At 35.8% G+C, this 18614-nt stretch overlaps 3 protein-coding genes and 1 non-coding gene across 10 annotated transcripts; 2 read left to right on the plus strand and 2 right to left on the minus strand.

Moving 5' to 3' along the window:
• The first annotated feature begins 87 nt into the window (after positions 1–87).
• Positions 88–5892, plus strand: LOC114421012 (FK506-binding protein 5-like). Its single transcript, XM_028386758.1, has 8 exons — positions 88–556; positions 1023–1085; positions 1765–2520; positions 2665–2799; positions 3127–3210; positions 4965–5024; positions 5125–5211; positions 5306–5892. Exons 1-8 carry the CDS (start codon positions 188–190, stop codon positions 5585–5587), a joined length of 1836 nt encoding a protein of 611 aa, XP_028242559.1. The 5' UTR covers positions 88–187; the 3' UTR covers positions 5588–5892.
• A 1231-nt stretch (positions 5893–7123) lies between these two features.
• Positions 7124–12150, plus strand: LOC114422091. 2 transcript variants are annotated; one of them, XM_028388291.1, is made up of 3 exons: positions 7124–7539; positions 8326–10210; positions 11306–12150. In XM_028388291.1, exons 2-3 carry the CDS (start codon positions 8342–8344, stop codon positions 11630–11632), a joined length of 2196 nt encoding a protein of 731 aa, XP_028244092.1. In that variant the 5' UTR covers positions 7124–7539; positions 8326–8341; the 3' UTR covers positions 11633–12150. The 2 variants fall into 2 exon arrangements, with proteins under 2 accessions (XP_028244092.1, XP_028244093.1); XM_028388292.1 differs by lacking the exon at positions 7124–7539 and adding an exon at positions 7577–8179.
• A 1784-nt stretch (positions 12151–13934) lies between these two features.
• On the minus strand, positions 13935–18143 carry LOC114422907. Of its 6 annotated transcripts, none has more exons than XR_003668764.1 (10): positions 17995–18143; positions 17811–17912; positions 16390–17671; positions 16132–16250; positions 15768–15892; positions 15401–15500; positions 14976–15041; positions 14801–14880; positions 14418–14503; positions 13935–14265 (listed from the first exon to the last, which is right to left on the minus strand). XR_003668764.1 is itself a non-coding variant. In XM_028389466.1 (10 exons), the coding sequence occupies exons 3-10, from the start codon at positions 17612–17614 to the stop codon at positions 14118–14120; spliced, it is 1953 nt and encodes a 650-aa protein (XP_028245267.1). In that variant the 5' UTR covers positions 17615–17671; positions 17811–17912; positions 17995–18143; the 3' UTR covers positions 13935–14117. The 6 variants fall into 6 exon arrangements, 3 of the variants coding, with proteins under 3 accessions (XP_028245267.1, XP_028245268.1, XP_028245269.1); XM_028389466.1 differs by having other exon boundaries at positions 14801–14884; XM_028389467.1 differs by having other exon boundaries at positions 14801–14884; positions 16390–17683.
• Positions 18144–18510: 367 nt separating this feature from the next.
• Positions 18511–18584, minus strand: TRNAV-CAC. Its single transcript has one exon. It is a non-coding gene; the product is annotated as a tRNA-Val (tRNA).
• Between the last annotated feature and the right edge of the window lie 30 nt (positions 18585–18614).

The raw sequence follows: 18614 nt of genomic DNA on the forward strand, positions 1-18614 counted from the left end.
TAAAAATTTATTTTCCTTTCTCATTGATTTCATCTCAACCAAACCATGGGTAAACTTGTAAGAAAAGTATAAAAAACTTTCCTTATTCGAAAGGCTCATGAAAAAATAGCAAGGTTCTTGATTTGGTATCAGACACAAACATCAACAAAATCCAAATTCGCGTGTCACAGTGGCGCTGGGTGTAAGAATGGGAAATCGACGCTTCACTCAGGTCGCAACCAGCGAAGATGAGGACGAAGCACCGCCGCCTCCTCCTCCTCCCAAGCAGCAATCGTCGGTCAGTGCCCCCGAAGAGAACCGTTCGAAGCAGCAGCAGCGCAAGAGGAAGAGAATGAAGCTTCAAGAAGAAGAGGAAGAGGAAGAGGAGAAAGAGGAAGAGAAGAAGAAGAAGAAGAGAAAGATCAAAGACAAGCAAGAAGAGAGATCGAACGAAGAAGAGGAACCGCCGCAGGAAGACGCAAAGCCCATTGGCGAACCGGTTAGGTTATCCGGAAAGGGAAGGGGCCGCAAAAAGCATTACGAATCCTTCGAGTACGACGGAAACCAATACATGCTGGTATTACCTTTTCTCATTAGCAGGAATTAATTTAAGCTGTTAGATTTGAATGCGTGAGTCTCGATTTCATTTTGTTCTCTGCTAGGGTTTACGTCGTGTGCATAATTGTGTTATGGAAAATAATCAATGGACACCACGACAGTACATGACAATGGGCACGCGGAGAGAGTAAGAGAGAGAAGAATAGAAGATAAAAAAGTGTCAGATATATATGAGTGTCTATATCCAATGACAGTGCAATTTATAGTGTTTCCAAAAGCTTACTTGTTTTATATTTGCCGCTCTTCCTAATTTCTGACAACTGAGAGACAAGTGTTGTTTGAGGTTTCAGCCATGAAGTTGACTTGTGAATTATTTGAGGTTGATGGTTGTTTTGTGAAAGTGGGTTCTAAGACCTTCTGAAATTGAAAGGTGTGTGTTTTGATCCTGCAACTTATTGTTATTCCTGGCATTACTGTTTCTGCAGGAGGACCCTATACTTCTCACGCCTGAGGACAAAGATCAAAAGCCGTATGTGGCTATTATCAAGGTAAATTTCTTGTCAAGAGGAATGCTAGCTACACTCTCTATAACACTCTCTCCGTGACTGGTTATAATCTATTGAAAATCACGTAGGTTTCGCTTCTCATTTAATATAAATCGTAAATTGGGAGAGAGAAACATTAATTGAGAAACAAAACCTACCAAAATTAGTGATTTTCAATAAATTAACAGAGAGAGTATTCGAAAGTGTGTGTTAGAGAGAGTGTCGACAACATTTCTCTTGTCAAATATGTAATTCTGCCATTGGTTGACAATATTTTTCAAAGATATGTTGGGCTGGAAAATTAGGATTTTATGCCACTTGATATCTGCTTTGATATCATATACTGGATTTTGGTGATCATCAGGGTATGACATCATGCATTGGTGAAGAAGTAATATATTCTACCAGAAGTACATGGAATACAAATAATAATTTTCTGCTCATTATGTTGCCCTTTTTTTAAGATTTGGTAACTAGGTTGCCAATTTTTTGTCATGTTATATGCAGCGTATGTTGTTGAGCAGCTTGAGCTGCATTGATGTTATTTTGGGTCTGGTAGCCCCCCTTTTTTCTCCTCTGTCATGTGTGGGTGAGGGTGCTGTTATTCATTAATTTTCTACAAAATCTAGATATATCGACCTTTCTCTCTCCACCTTCATTTGGGGGGTTGTTTTGTTGCCAGGACATTACGCAATCCCTAAATGGCAGCATGATGGTCACAGGACAGTGGTTTTATCGTCCCGAAGAAGCTGAAAGAAAAGGTGGTGGCAGCTGGCAATCACGTGACACAAGGGAGCTGTTTTATAGTTTCCACCGTGATGATGTTCCTGCAGAATCTGTTATGCATAAGTGTGTGGTGCATTTTGTTCCCATACACAAACAGCTTCCAAATCGTAAGCAGCATCCTGGGTTTATTGTGCAAAAGGTGTATGACACAGTAGAAAGGAAACTCTGGAAGCTTACTGATAAGGATTATGAGGACAATAAACAGCAAGAAATTGATGAGCTTGTTCAGAAAACTCTTAAACGTTTGGGCGAACTACTTGACATTGAGCCCGAAGAACCTGTTGCTGATCAGGAAGATCTGATGAAAAATAAAAGAATCTTAAGGAAAAAGAGCATTTCACCTCTTGATGTTTCGAAGGAGGAGGAAACAACTCGTAAGGGGGACCAACCTTTGAAACCCGAAACACCATGGAGTTGTATAAATAATGCCTCAGAACATTATCGCATATTAGTAGATTTCAATGTTCTAACAGGAGATACTCATCGTGACAAATGTTTGGAGAAGTTGCTTCAAAGTGTTGAATTCATGTTTAATTCTGATGACAGCATAAAGAGGGAAGAGAAAGGAAATGACAATTCTGATGCAACCAACAATGGAAGCAATAACAAAAGTTTAGAATCTGTTAATGAATGTAAAGACAAGGTTCAAAAGGTACATGTTGAATTACTAAATTGTGTGGTGGTGATCTCTTGTATGGATTGTTTATTTTCTCATAATCTTCTATTTATATCCATTTTCCTCGAGGCAAGTTGAGGGTTATAATGATTTCAGTATTTTCCTTTTTTCACTTTACAGAGTTCAAAGCCTTTTGTTTGGCCAGATGATGCTGTTCCAGCTGTAGTTGCTCTGGAAAAAGCTTCACATGATACCTTATCATCGGATTATCAGAAGTATAACCAAAAGCTACGGCAATTAGTATTTAATCTCAAGGTTAGATGCTGCTCTTCTAATATGGATTGGTAACTTGAAATGTTTGTAAGTGATACGCTTGAATGATTAAAAAAATTATATATTGCTGCTACATTTTATTTTGAATAAGTTGGGACTTTTTTTATTGCATGAATTTTTTTATCATAGTAGCTATGAAAAAAATTAATGTCTAAGTCTAAGATATAAGATGTGTGATGGAATGCTATCAATCTTTACTTGGTCATGTTACTACTGTTGAGTTATTGATTGTAATTTTGAATATATTTATACAATTTTTTTTGTAGTTATATTGATGCTTTGCTTATATTTTCTTTCTTTTTTTGAAAGAACAATGCAATCCTAGCACGCCGCCTACTAAATGGAGAGTTGGAACCTTCTAAAATATTGAATATGACACCCAATGAGTTGAAGGTATGATATCTTTTTTTTTGCTTCGTTGGAACTTTGCAGTTTTGTGCTCTTATGATGAATTTATTTTGTAGATTTTGTACTATTATTTTCTAATTTAAGCCAGCCGCTTCTTGTGATTCTTTTGGTCAGTCAATATTTAATAGTCTTTAGCATATTCTACCTATTTAACAGATATTCTTGTCATATAGCAGAAGGAGGAGGTGAAAATCTATGATTATTTTAATTGTATTTATTCTTTAGAGTGAAAATTGGGATAAAGTTGGAACATTTGGATCTTGAGGAAGAGGGGATTGCGAGAGATCAAATGGGAAAAGACTCTTTCCTAATGTTCTTGAGCAATGTTGATCACCCTGCATTTGGCCTGTTGATTTGTTTTCTTTGTATTTTCATTTTCATGGGGCATCCTTTTTGGGTTAAATCACTCTGACATTGATTGTGTGTGAGATTAATTGATAATAAATATAGTACTAGGTGCCTTTTACAATTTTGTGATCAACAACAAATGCTTATATCCACTGATGGGCAGGGAATTATTTGCAACTCAGTCCCTATTAATTTAATTTGAAGCTGGATGATATAATTGTTTTTTAAATTTTGATAGTCTATATTAATAAGAATGTTCCCAAATAACACAAACCTCCCCTCCACAATGCTTTCAAATCTGCCATGGCTCTCAGCTGGTGGTGCTGTCCATTTTGGAGTTTGTGAATCAAGGTGGATTTGGGATTATACGGAGTAACCAGCGCATCCACATTGAGAAGTGACACCAACACATTCTGGTGGACACTAGTGAAGACGAAGGTCAGGAGGACTGTGACAGAGGAGAGTGTGACCACCAGGAGGTGGATTGTGGAAGTAGAGGAAGAACCGGATGGCTAAGATGGGGTACCACTGGAGGAAAATTACAGATCTCTGATTAGTTTTCTTCATGGAGTGTCAACAAATATAGATCTTTTCCCGGATCTTGTTCTTTGGTTGAAGTCTATACAGATTGCAGGCTCTTGATAGTGTCAAGGTTTTTTTGCTTAGTGGCATGCTACTGAAAAGGAGCAGTTTTGGTGTTGGGAGATGTTTGAAGTGGAAACAAGATCCCATTTAGTTATGAGGGAGTGAGTGGCTTCATGTTTTCTTCCATTAGTGTATTGGAGAAGGTTTGAAGAAGGGCTTCTATGAAAATAAGCATATTTTCTCAGGGACCGAATTGATTTGGATAAGTATCATCTCATGCAAAATCAGCCATTATTTTAAATAACTAATACATCTATGTTGTTTATTTAGTTGTGCACTGATGGGCCAAAGATATTTTTGGTCCACCAAGTGGTGTAAGTTTACTGGAAATAAAATTTTGATGTTCATGGAATCATGTACTTCTAAATTAAAGTCCTAGTTGTGTTTATTTGATTTGTGATTACGTTTTGTATGTGGTTTCTTCTTATTAATAGAGCAGGGGTTAGTAAACAAGTAGTTGCTACATTCTAAAATAATTCCAGTGTTTGTCAAATTTCTCTGAATGTACTTTTAAAATATTGTTTTTTTTTTAAAATTAATAATGCTAGGAGATGTTTTTGTAAGCTTCTTGTGTTTTTCTTCTTCTTCTTCTTATTCTTCTTTTTTATCCAATACAGAAGATAAATAAATAGATTTTGATAAAGCAACTAACTGGCTTATCATTTTTTAAAGCTGCTTTTGAAAATATTAATCTGGTTGATGATTCTATGGTTTATTTGGTTATTTACTGAATATTTGAACTGCAGGAGGGTTTGACTGCAGAGGAAACAACCAAGAAGGAGCCTGATGAGTCACAACACATGCAGGTCATTTTTTATTTCCTGCCACAATATTATGTTCTGTTAAACTGTGTGAAGTCAGTGAAGATATCTGCTGACCATTAGCTTTTCTCTACCCGGGAAACAGATGACGGGTGCCCGATGCCGCAGATGCACAGAGGGTAAGGTGGGCTTGAGGGATATTATCCACGCCGGACATGGTGATCGGTATCAGGTTTGCACCTTACTTTTTACAGATATATCAGAAATTCCAAAACCATCTCCTATGCTTTTCGTAACTTTGCTTGATTGTTGCCCTTCTCGTTCAGCTGGAATGTACTGGCTGTGGTTATTCCTGGTTTGCCTCCCGTGATGAGGTGTCTGAGCTGACTATAGATGCATCAGATTCAAAAAGAAGCGTAGGCACAGCGCCATGGGCCACTGCAAAATTTGAAGATGTTGAGAAGAAGCTGGTGAGTCCCCGCGAATCTGAAAAGAATGACATCTTTAAGAAAACAAGTGAAGCATATATGCCAGTTTTGGATGCCCAGAAATCATTTGGCAAATATAGGAAAGATGAAACCGTCCAAGCTTCAAAGCACGCTGACTAGTGGCTAGGAATAGTTATCCTGTGCTGTAGTTAATTTTAGATTATTTTTTTTTTTTGGTACTGATAGTAGCAAAAGATCGTATATAGTTCGCATACAACGGAGCCGTTGTTTTTCTGTATAGCTTTAACTAAATGTAAAATGTAAATGCTCAAGTAGAATGGTATTATAGCCATTTACGTGAGTTTTACACGTCCTCGAACACTATGGGTGTTGCCATGTTGGGTGTGAGATGATGTTTCAGGTTCAGGTTCAGGTCGTTACTTTCTATCTAGTATTTTCAGTTTGAAAAAGCAGTTCACAGTTTTTTTTTATTGGCTAAAAACTAGTTGAATGAATTATTTAGATGTGTATATTTATTAAAAATAAGTAATTTAAATAATTACATTAGTTTAAATATGTTTAGTTATAAACTTATAATATATACCAAACATGATGATTCAAGTGGAATTGAGATCATATTTCTTAACTTGGATTTGATATATTTGTGGATGAAAAAACATAATTGAGATCAGGTTGTTTCTATAATTTTTCTCATATGATTTTGATCAGTATAGGAATAAAATTATGGTATTGTTTCATGAAAAAAAAATTGATCAGGTGTTGGAGTATGCTCTTTTTCTTTTTTTGGGAGGATGAAGGTAGAGTTTGCATAAGACTTTAGAAACATGATTTTTATTTTAAAGACAACATGAAATTCGAAAGGGACAATGATGAAAAAACGGCAAGTCGTGACTCGTGAGTCCAAGATTCCGTGAGTTTGATGTGCGGTTCCTCCCCGCCCAATCCAATCACATGCAAATACACTCCCTTGTCTTTGACCACCTCCCGCCCCCATAAAAAAAATAAAAGGTTCTCTCCTTGTCCTTATTCATCTCACATAAATTTACGCTTCTACCCCTGCTGGCATTGTGACTTGGTCAAACATCTTTGGAACACCTTCAACTCCGAGTCTTACAATTACTTGCCTTGCCCGATAGGGAAATATAAAAATAACAACCGAGGGGCTTTATTGCCAATAAATTTCACCTCACCATACGAAAACTGCAGATCTGATTCTCAACTCGACAAAATCGTTCATGGTGTTTAATTGTAGTGGTATCTTATTATTAACGTACACACTAATGCACTTACTAAATTATTGATTAATTAATTAACTGTGGGATTCCGTTCTTGTCTTATTAATAAGTTAATATATATCTGTCTTTCCCGAAGACATAAGATAATGATATATTTAAAAAAATCACTTTTTTTTTTTTTCTTACTGAAATAAACAAGGTAAAACTCAAAGTGGCACTGTTACTGTAGTAAGAGCACATTAAATACCAGTATTACCCTTCACTTTGTGCACTGAATGAGTGAAATATTAAAGGCAAAGTTTGTGGCTGGATGGTGTCATTTGTCATCTCATGATCGATTCTTTCTCGGGTTGCTCGCTTGCTTTGCTTAGATCGCTGGTCTCATGCTGACTGTTATGTGGGACACAGATAATAAATAATAAATACATAAGGAAAGCCAAAAAAAGAAACCAACATGGCATGATGGTGTTTGAAGAGCATGCCTTTGTTTTATTTTAATAGGGTCTTCATGTGCATTAACGTAGCTTGCTGTTCTTTCTCTCTCCAGTTACTCATATGAGAGAGAGTTCAATGCTTCTCTCTTTATTCTCTCTCTTGCAATCTGTTGCTTCCGTTCCTGTTTCTAACATAGCTTTTTGGCACCATTTGCCATTGAGGTGATTGAACTGAGCTTGCTTTTTTGTGGATTTATACCAATTTTGAGTTACAAAACAACACAAATGGCCCAGGACTTTACTCTTTAATCAAAATGGGTTGGTTTCTTAAGTTATTCTCCTGCACACTTTATGCTCAAGTTTGGAGATTTATCATTGTGCATTGAAGCTGCTTCTTGGGGTTCTCCTTTTCTTCAGTTTACTTCTCCAAGATCTAACTCTAGTATGCCCTTTTACCCAATTTATTTATTTTTCTTAAAAAATTCCTTCTTTCTGTGCATTTCTCCATGTTATGGTTTGGTATCATAATCATCGTGTACTTTGTTATTGTTTTTAATTAAAACATTTGTGGAGCACTCATCTGTGTCACTTTACTCACATTTGGGTGTTACGGAGATCATACAGTGTTCTTTCCAGCCTTTTCTCTTTTCCTTTTGCAATTTTTTTGGTACCCTACAAATCATAAGGCATTTCTTTTTCGGTGCTTGGAATCAATATTGTTCTTTTTTAATTTTACTTTTTTTTTTCTTCTTAATCTAACTATAACCAATGATTTGTAGGGCACTGTTAAGACGTGGCCTTTACAACAATGGTTGTTTGCAAGGTCACAATTGTCATTGCAAAATAACATGTTTTTATGAGTGCAAACAATTGTTCTACAGTGTTTAGTACCATCATTTCTTAATTGCAATAAACAGTTTGTTTTATGAAATATCATTTCCTGCATCAACTGTTATTTTCATCCCTTGATTATTACAGCCAAAGTTTTGATATAGTTTATATGGACTCCTCAATGTGATGCTATAGCCTTTTGTTTTAGTCCAACAAAAACCCCTCAATGGAAGATCTCCCTTGTATTCCGGGTAATTGTAGCCATCTGATTTTAATTTGTTAGATGATTGGTACCATGCAGCATTATGTCAAGTGGAATTGGGTCTGTTTGAGTATGTATGTGTTGCATTGCCACAAACTAATATATGTTAGTATTTTTTTCTTAATGGTATTTCAGGTTTTTGGATTCATCAATGGGACAAGAGTTGGAGCTGGATCTTGATGACAAGTCTTCAGTGGGTTTGAGTCCCAATACTGTACTTCCACCTCATCAATACTGTGTGAATGTGAAGAAGAGATCTAAAAAGGGGAAGCCCACTGGGAAAGATGATTCTTTTACTCTCAAGGAGGGCTTCGCTGAGATCAAATTTGCTCGCTTCCGCAGTTCTTCGTGTAAGAGCCATCTCTCTAGACCTCATGGATTGGAAGGTAATATAGAAACCAGGCGCAGTTCCATGTACCAGAGTTCAGAGGAAGTGAAAAGTATAAATAAAATGGGAACCATGGTAGAGGGAAGGAAAAAAATAGAAATTTCAAGGAGGAGTGACACCTCTTTCGCAGGCAGCATTGTTGATTCTTTATGCGGTTCAGATGATGAAGCTTCTGGGCTGAGATCATCAGAGATTACCAGGTCCAGGACTTGCAAGGTGCCAGACTCTCCAAATAGCTTTATTGAAATCTGCATAAATTCAGATGTTAAAAAAAAAAAGAACTCTACCACAGTACAAGGGAGAGACTCTATAAATTTGAAGCCCAGAAGTGATAAAGTTTCTGATTCTGTAATTAATGGCAATTGTCGTGTTGAAAAGGACACAGTCCACTCGCTGCTAAAATCACTCTCAGCTAAGGCGAGGGTCTCTCACGTGCCATCTCCATTAGGAAGTGATTGTTCATCAAGAGTAAGTCCAAAAGTCCAAGTCACTCATTGCAGGAAAAGGTTGAATCATTTCACAAAGTCAAAATCATTGAGAAGTCCAGTGAGTAAGATACTGGAAAATAGTGAGATCAAATCAAATGAGACTGCAAACATTGCAAGACATAGGACATATCAAAAGTCATTGCTAAATGACTTATCCAACACAAGAAAGCATTCTGACATTATTTCTGAGTTTATCAGCAGAGAAATCCAGTATTCAGGTATAGGTTCTTCACCAGTTCACCTGCATGGCAATCTCAAATTGGAAAATAAAAATGGAGTGCCGTTTTTTGAGTTCAAGGTGAAGTGCCCCAAAGATGTGTTTGTGGCCAAGACATGGAGAACAGGTAATGCTTTCAACTGGGTGTATACCTTTCACTCAATTGATAATAGAAAGAAGAGCAATGTCAATGGGTTGGGATCCCATGATTTTGATAAAGATCCCTCAATAGTAGCACAGATGCTAGTTTCCTGTAATTTATGTTCTGAACTAGAAGACAAAGAATTTGACAACTCTATGGTGACAGAATTTGTGTTGTATGATTTTACACAATCAAGGCAGAGTGTTTCGTGCGAAAAAAAGTCTTTGAGTGAACTAGATGGTTCCAAAACTCCGAAAGCTTTCCATGTTGGATCGAAGGAGGAAACTTTGGGGCTGCATGAGAACCGTGCGGTTAAAAATAAACTTCAAGACAAACCTCTATCAAGCAATGTTGAATTTGATGATTTAAATTTTTATCCTTACTTGTCCACGGAATGCTATTCAAACCTTGAAAATGCTGTCATTGTCTTGCAAATTCCATTTTCTAAGAGAGAAAGCTTGAAGTACAAAAGAGGAGATAGAATAAGTGCTAAAGAATATTCCAACAGAAGTGATCTCTCTGCAGTGAAAGATAGAAAGAGTCTTCATCGCCACCAAATCCAGGAACAGGTAAAGGTGGTAATACCAACTGGCAATCATGGTTTGCCAAATGCTGAAAGCCATGGTCCCTCGTCATTACTTGATCGACTGAGGCACGGTGGAGGTTGTGACTGTGGTGGCTGGGACATGGCCTGTCCCCTTATTCTTTTAGGCAATCCTACTATTCAATTTGCTGAAGACTGCCCACTCATGGAGGAACATCAGCCATTGGAACTTTTTGTTCAGGTACAAGTTGAATTTCACAGACACTATTTCTTTGAAGGGGATTGAAAATACATTAAAGGGAGACTTAGTGCATGAGGCTCCCCAGTCCCACCTAATGGGATCGGGTGGTGCCGCAGATGTATGCAGCCTTATCCCCCTCACCCGTAAGTGGAGAGGTTGTTTCCACAATTTGATTGTGTCCTCCAAGTCACAAGGCTGCAACCTTATTGTTACACCAAGACTTGCCCTCTAAAATCTAAATAGATTAAATGCTACAGTATTTTAATTTTGAATTGCTTAGGAGACAAATATGGAATAAATAACTTTGTGTATTTTTGAATTCCAGTTCCCAAAATGGATTCCACTTTCTTATGTAGCTGTTCATTGTACCAATCAGAAGAAGGGCATTGGTTATCTTCCAGATTTCCACCGAACCATATGCCATAATGCAAAAACTTTTCTGGTTGAATTTTAGAGAGTTCAGAGAAATTGCCAAAACTATTTTACTGATAATAAATGGCAAAGGAAATTTTTTATTGATAACATTCCATTCTGAGACATTTAATCAACCTCTTACTTTTTGATGGGTTGCATCTTCTTTTTAAAATATGCTGGTCAAATCTCATGAACATGTTCTTTTATATTCATAATTTTTAGTGATTCACTTCATCTTTTCTTTTTCCCACCTAGTAGGATAATGCTTGGCTGTTGTTGTACTTTGTCTCTTTTTTTTTTTTATATATATATATATAACTTTTTGTGCAATCTTTTCCCAAATAAGAAAGATACTATAGCAAAATTAGCACAACCCAGTGCAAAGTTGCAGTGTTACAGTAGTTAGAAGATCCTCTCAAATTAGCTTGAAGAATTTGAGCTCTTTCTAAGTTTTGAATAAAGATAGAATGTGTACAGGTATTTAGGAAAGCAAAATGATATTAATAGTAGGATTGAACAATGAATTAATTCCATGAGATATGCATCTATTTAGGTTTGCGAATAACACTTTCTTATTACAGCTTTCTCTGCTTTCTTCACTTCAGTGTTACCATTTTAACTTGCTTCTTTATGAGATTGTTATTGTTTTTTCTAATCCATGTCTGACCTTTTGGTGCACAGGGAGCAAAAGGAAGCAGTCCTACCTTCAGCATGACAAGAATTGAAGAGGGGCATTATGCTGTTGATTTTCATGCACAATTATCCACATTACAAACATTCTCCATCTGTGTTGCCATTTTGCATGGAACTTCTGCCTTCAGCAGTGCAAGTCACGAGAAAAACCAACAGTTATCTCAGTGCAGTTCACTGAAAATGCTTCTTGAGGAGGATGTTGATTTCTTTTTCAAATCAGTCACAACTGAGAAGAAGACTGTTTGCAAGAATCAAAAAGGAATTCCTCGATCCTATGTGCTGAACCCGCCTTTTTCTCCTATTGCACGTGTATAAAGTATAGTAGACCTGACCAGCCCTGCTGTAGTGATTAAATGGAAAACACATCGTCTATAGGGAGTTTGGTTAGACGTTGTTGACGTAGTTTCTGATGTTTCTACCGTGATTCCAAACACACGGCTAGTTTCTTATCTTTATACCACCTTTATGCCATTGCTGGTTGGAGAAGTATGGTCTTGGAGATGGCCTGTGAAAATTGGTAACAAGTGTGTGGAGGATCTTAGTGAGGGTGGGGATTGCAACTTTGCATCAACATAATGGTTTTGTTGCTAGACACAATGGCCTGCTTGCAGAATCTACGTTAGAGGTGTCAGAATCATTCTTTGTATAAGTTCTTTTGTTCCAGTTAAGTAGGATAGAAACCAAAAATTGTCCATATTGTACGGGATAGTTAGAAGAGGGGTATACTTTACACCCGGTAGGAAATAGCATAACAACCCTTTCTCTCTGTTTTTTGTATCTATTAAGATTCTGAAATTATATAAATGATGGGAAGTGGATTGGAATAATTTCAAGAATTGTTGGTCTCTCTTCTTTGAGTATGGACCCAAATTTTTGAAAGTTCAAAGAAATACAGAGTAGTAATGATACTTCCTAATTGCTAGGCTCTAAATCTTAAAAATCTTTTAAATAATTATTTTTTATTGCTACTTTTAATTAATATCATTAAGATGTTTATATTTTTATATTATAAAATAGAATACACAATTTGAGTGAAATTCTTATCCTCCATACTCTCTCAATTAACATTCAATATTTTTTTTCTTTTTTCTTGTGGATATGCATTTTACACTATCTCGACAAATAGCTAAATATTTCTCTTTCGATTGTCTCAAATTTTATTGTAAATTTTAATTATACAAAATAAACATTTACTCATGTATTCTTCATAGGCTAAAATATTTGTTTGTTATTAGTATTTTTTTTTTAATTTGTCTCATCCTTTCTCTTTCACGGTAAGGAATAAATATTGGTATCCATTTTGTCCAACGTCTACTTCTAAATTGAAGTCCATCTTCCTTTGAAAGTTGAAACAAATTGACCTTTTCTATTTAGACCAATAAAAAATTAACTGTCTGTCCACTAAAATCGCATCATTCGCGAGATAGAATTTAATTTCAATTGTTTTAAATTTTATGATTGCAAAATGATCCCACGAGGTTCATTGCAATTTAATTTAAATTCAATATTAAACATGAAAATCTTCATTTTAATCCCCCTCATCTATGGACACTTTAAGAATCACACAGGATCAAATAGATTTGTTGAAAAAAATAAAAGTTTTATTAATTAGAGAAAATCATATTGATATCCTTTATTACCTGTCTTTGATTAGTATAAATAAAAAAATAAAAATAGATGAAATTATATTGATATCTCCTGAGATTTTGTCAAATTAAACAAAATATTTTTGCTTTTTATCTCTATACAAACATCTCCTAATTATTTAAAAAATATTACACTGACAGTGTGATACCCTTCTTATATTACATCCCTTAAGGTTCAAAAATATTACACTGTATACTTTTGTAAGAAAGTCATTATAAGGAAAAAATAAACAGATATTTTGTCTAATTCTAAAAAATCTCAAAAATTGTCTATAATTTACTCGTCAATTCATAAGAAACTACGTTGAGAAATGGATAAGCTTTTGTATAGATTGCGGGTTAGTCCCTTTTAAGCCCTGTCTCAAGCTTTAAAGTCTCCTTATTAAGTATGCTAAATGCTTTTAAATTTTTTACAAAGGTGACAATAAACATTGAAATTATAACATCATGCTTCTACCCTAACCCTAGTACCATTAGCCATTAGGAACAAATTAATAGCTCTATCCCACATTAGTAGCGGGTTGCGTGAGTGAAGAAACATGAAACAAAAACAAACTATTCTAGAAGATGGAGTAATCTACACAAGATGTTATGATTGGAGGGTAAGGCAAGATCCATGAGTCATCAAGATTCACAAGACGTCATCATCATTATAAATTTCAAAGTATTAAAATTATAATTATTTAGTGAAATTAATAGAATAATTTATGCTGGTTGTAAAATTTTAATTGGTATGCCAACATGCACAAGGTTGAAAAAGCCCATTTACTCTATTTTATGACTAGTGGGCTTATTCACTTAAATAAAATATATTTTGTTAAAATTAGTACTTTTTAAATTAAATTAAAAACAATACTATATCCTCCTAGTATTTTATAAAGTAAGAATTAAAAAAATACATAAAAAAGGAATCTTGAAAACACAATGCTTTCAATTCATTCTACATTTAATAAATAGGAAGATTTGTAAGATAATGTTAAAGAAGGATTTAATATTACTCTTTAAATCCATAGTTTATGAAACTGCTTACATCTTGTGGCACAATTAAACTTTTCTTCCACACACTATCTAGTTATCAAGAATGCTCAGGACTTGGGGAAACTGCTGCTGGAAAACCCAACGATGGACCTGTTAATTCAAAGTTTTTGCTGTCTTCACTCTTCAGCATTCCCATCATTGTCCTGAATGCATAAATCAGTGGGATATGGTGCTTCCAGAGAAAATGTCCTCTTGAAAAATTCATATGAAGCAAAGAACAGTGATCCTTGAGACATGTACATAATCAACCTCGGAATCAACCCCCTGATGATAGACATACAAAGCATATCAAAAGACAAATATCAATGTGCAATTCACATTTGAATAGAGATTTCACGACAAAATGTATAGCAGTTACTCCTATAAAATATTTTCTTCTGATCTAAATGATAGAGGCAAGATTCAGACAATAATACCTGTACAGGCCCTTCAATCCTTCACTCTTACTAATTTTGTAAAGGGCATGGAGCACACTATCATATTGATTTGCAGACCCAGGAATCTGCAGTGCACTCACTTCCATAAGAACCATGAATTAAGAGTAAACTGGCATACTTCAACCAAAAAAAAAGAGGATAAAATATGTATTGTATTCTTTAAAATAACATTTGAAAATAACATACTGAAATTATAATATGATTGAGGATAACAAGATAAACGATATTAAATGTCATAGTTTAATAAGGAAAAGTTTCAGAAACCTAGTGTTAAGAAAGGTTGTCTTCAACATCTAATTAGATGGCTGCACCAGTAGTAGCAATAAGAATTTATAGAATTGAAGGGCATGATAATTAAATACCTGTGTCTGTAATCTAGTCTTGATCACATCAAAAGGAGTCGTGAATAAAGCAGCCGTAGATCCAGCTAATCCTCCACACACTACCTACAGAAATTTGTAAAATCATCCTAGTTACATTCATTGCAATGAGACAAAAAAAATGATGGTTAAGAGCCAGGGACAAACATTAACTCACAGTCTTAAACGAGTTGGGTTGAATACTAGATGGCATCACTTGCTTCAAGCTTTCATATGTGTAAAACTACAGTTGGTCACAACAACCAGCAATAAATAAAACCTTAGTTTCTGAAGAACTTAGAAAGGCAATCATAGAAGACTAGTCTAAGTAATATTAACAGGGGGATTGAGAAGAAAACAACAATAATCAAAACAGGCTTGCTCTCAGAGTAAGAAATTAAAATCCTCATGGGAATCATGAATCTTTAGTAGCAGGGTCAAACTTTGCAGCCAACAAGGAAAATAATGAATTTTCAGCATGACTGCATGAGGGACTGTTGGACACACTACCAAAAACTCATGCAACCCCCCCTAGTGATGACAAAATCTGTCTGTATCAGCTACTTCAATAAATATGCATTCAATATTAAAACACCTACTGACCTTGATAATTGAATGTGGAACATTCCGGAATAGTACAGCTCTCCAACCTGCATATAGGGAGGAAAAACCACCATTTCTGATAATTCCAACCAATACATCCCTGCACAGATATACTCGTGAGGCTCATAGCAAAGTAAAATTAATACAATTATACAGGTCTTGCATGGGAAAAATTTCCAGTGAAAGTTTGAAGCCATGAGTTTACATAGACATAACAAGCATCTCTTGACAGGACATATTTGACATGACCAAACCAAACAAATTTTACAAGAGCTTCAGAAACAATAACACAAATTACAATGATTAAATATTCACAACAAATGCATAAAGCCAAGGCATACTGATGATCCCAAAAACTGTGGCATACCAGCAGTTGCGATAATGAGAACCAACTTGCATCTGCTGCTTTATTCGCTCACTGGGAGTAAAAATGAAAGAGGTGGCAATGCTTGCACAACCACCTCCCACGCAATGGGCAAAAGAACAATACTCCTGCACGAAAAGATGATTGAAACCTCATTTATGCCAATAAACACTAAAATAATAGTAAGAGTCACTGATGTCAAACACCATAATATTTACAGCGATGTTTAACTTGCAGTTTCTCCCACCTAGATGGTACCACATATAGAAATAAAGAAATCAGGGAAAAGCCAAGCACAAGACCGCAAGGGTAACCAACTTCAAACAACTTCACTTAAATAAGTAAAATATAGAGAAAGATGGGCTACCTTTGGAAGATGAGGAAGCAAAGCTGCCTTAACTGATTCATAGGAGAAAGTATAAACTGCAGAAATTGGAGCTGAACATGCAATGTTTGTGGTAATTCCACGATACAGTCCAAGCAAACCTGAAATTAGTCCATCAACTCTATGAAGGAGCCATCTAGTGGAGTATTTAATTCAAGAGAGAAAGTTAATCTAAATGAAACGAGACATATAAGCTGCACAGATATCTAGCAAGAACATAATTTCTCTTGCAAAGCCAACCTCTATCAGAAACAATTGACTTCCCAATGTAAAAGATGGACCTGTGTTCAGCACGGCATGCTTGAATGACTGTTTTAATTGTGTCAACAGGATGCAGACAAAGGCTGACACATACACCAGCTAACGCCCCAGAAAAAGCATGTTCTTGTTTGGCTTGGGAATTACAAGGTTTTAGGTGGGTTGCAGCGATCTGAACCTTAGGTTTATCATCAGTTATATCCAAGAAATGCTTTCTTTGGATTTCCTGAGATTCATTATCATCAATCTCATGTTGGCACTGATCAGACGCACTATTATATGAAGCTAGAGAGTAAATATGATAGTCCGCACAGATACTAGAATAAAGGATCTGACAAGCACCAGCGTCTGCCTTAGTATCAGGCACAGCTTGAAGAAAATAGTCTGAACAAAGAGGGCTAACTATTCTTGAGTTCAGAATTGCAGCATTAGATAATGATTGAGTTTCATGTGTGATTGAATTAGGACTACACACATCACTCTCATTAGCCAATGTGGGGGTGCTTGTGTCTACTGAAATGTTACCCCCAGCAACTGGAGCATTAGTTTCCAGGTTCTCAGGTCGGGTAGCATTCACTTGACAATTTAGCGCCTTAGTAATATTCCTACCTACCCACCAAAATACATTTCCTGATATACAAGACATTTCCTCCCTCCTAAGTTCCATTTCTTTCCAATCTTGATTTGTATTTTTATCACTAGCCTGCAAACACCTCTGAAATAAAGAATGAATATAATCTTGACTGTCATTAGAAGAGTCAAGTACTGATATCTTCTGCATTACCTTAGGGAAATCCAATTTTCCCTGCACAATCTTTGCACCACCACCCTTGGTAACAGGATAGTACTTAATGTCACTTGACGCATATACCAAGTCATTTTTTTTCTCATCAACGCTATCCAGAATTTTTTCTTTCTGGAATCCTTTATCATCCTGATTCACATTATCCTTTGGGAGTAAAACCGAAAGCGGGCGACTGGCAGAATCCCATATCTGGCCTATAGCTGAGATGAGCTGAGCTGTGCTCAGTATCTGAGGGGACTTTGGTTGAGAACTTCCATGGCATTGCTTGTTCTCATTGGTGGAAAGAGATTGCGAATAATCTACACAAGAAAGATCAGCCTCAGAGGATGCCCCTCCGTGTTGAATCCGCCAATATTTGATTGATTGTTGATCATTTTTTGGTGATTTCTTGCATCCAGACATATTCCCAAATCTTCTGTGTCTCCTTCAACAAGCCGATAGCCCGAAAATGTCTGGATCCTGGAAATGAAACTACATTAACTGTCAAGTGTCAATTACCTAAACACTTAAATTCTCAGTTGCGCACTTTTTTTTTTCTTGGGAAATTTATAACATGAACATTATGAACTAAAAAACACTAAACCAGCGGTATTTTTACCTGTTAAAATTTTCTTCTCATTTGTGTGAGAATATAGAAATGAAGAGAAAGGAACCCGAAGCAAAATTGGGAACATCAAGTGAGCTAAGTGAATGAGATACTCTGCAGAAAAAAGAAGGGAATGAATTTATCGGAAAAAGAGAGAGAGAGCTAAATTTGAAAGTTGTTGATTAAGAAATGAAACCTTGATGAGAGCGATGGTTGGTGGCGAGAAGCTGTGAAATTCATGTTTGGGGAGAAAGGGTTTAAGAAGCTCAAGATTTTACGGTTGCGCTCAATTTGTTTGCTCCGCACCATTACTCAATTACTCTTTTTCTTTGTTTTCACCACCTCCCTCCTCCTTCCCTTTATTTTACCATCATTTTTTTCATCTTCTAATTACACCCTTATATAGTAAATTTATCAAGAAAATAAAAAATAAATAATTTTGATTTTTACAAAATATTCACAGTAAAACATTCATATTATTTCTTTGAGGCATTTACATTTGAAAAGAAATACTATCTTATAAGACGATGTACACCAAAAAATTATCCTATAAAAAGATTTAATAATGGACAAGTCAGAGCCGCGGGTTAACTTATTTAGCATCAATTTTTTTACATCTTTAAGTCTACCGCTGATATTTTCGTGTAAATTATTTGTTTTTTAATGAAAAAATAAATAAAAGAAAGTTTATATAGAATATATGCAAATAAAATGTCTGAGCCCGGGTTCGAACCGGGGACCTCTAGTGTGTGAGACTAGCGTGATAACCAACTACACCACCCAGACTATTTTCCAGGTTATGACGGCTAAGTATGA

This window comes from Glycine soja, chromosome 8 (genome assembly GCF_004193775.1).
Source record: "Glycine soja cultivar W05 chromosome 8, ASM419377v2, whole genome shotgun sequence".
Classification (NCBI taxonomy): Eukaryota; Viridiplantae; Streptophyta; class Magnoliopsida; order Fabales; family Fabaceae; genus Glycine; species Glycine soja.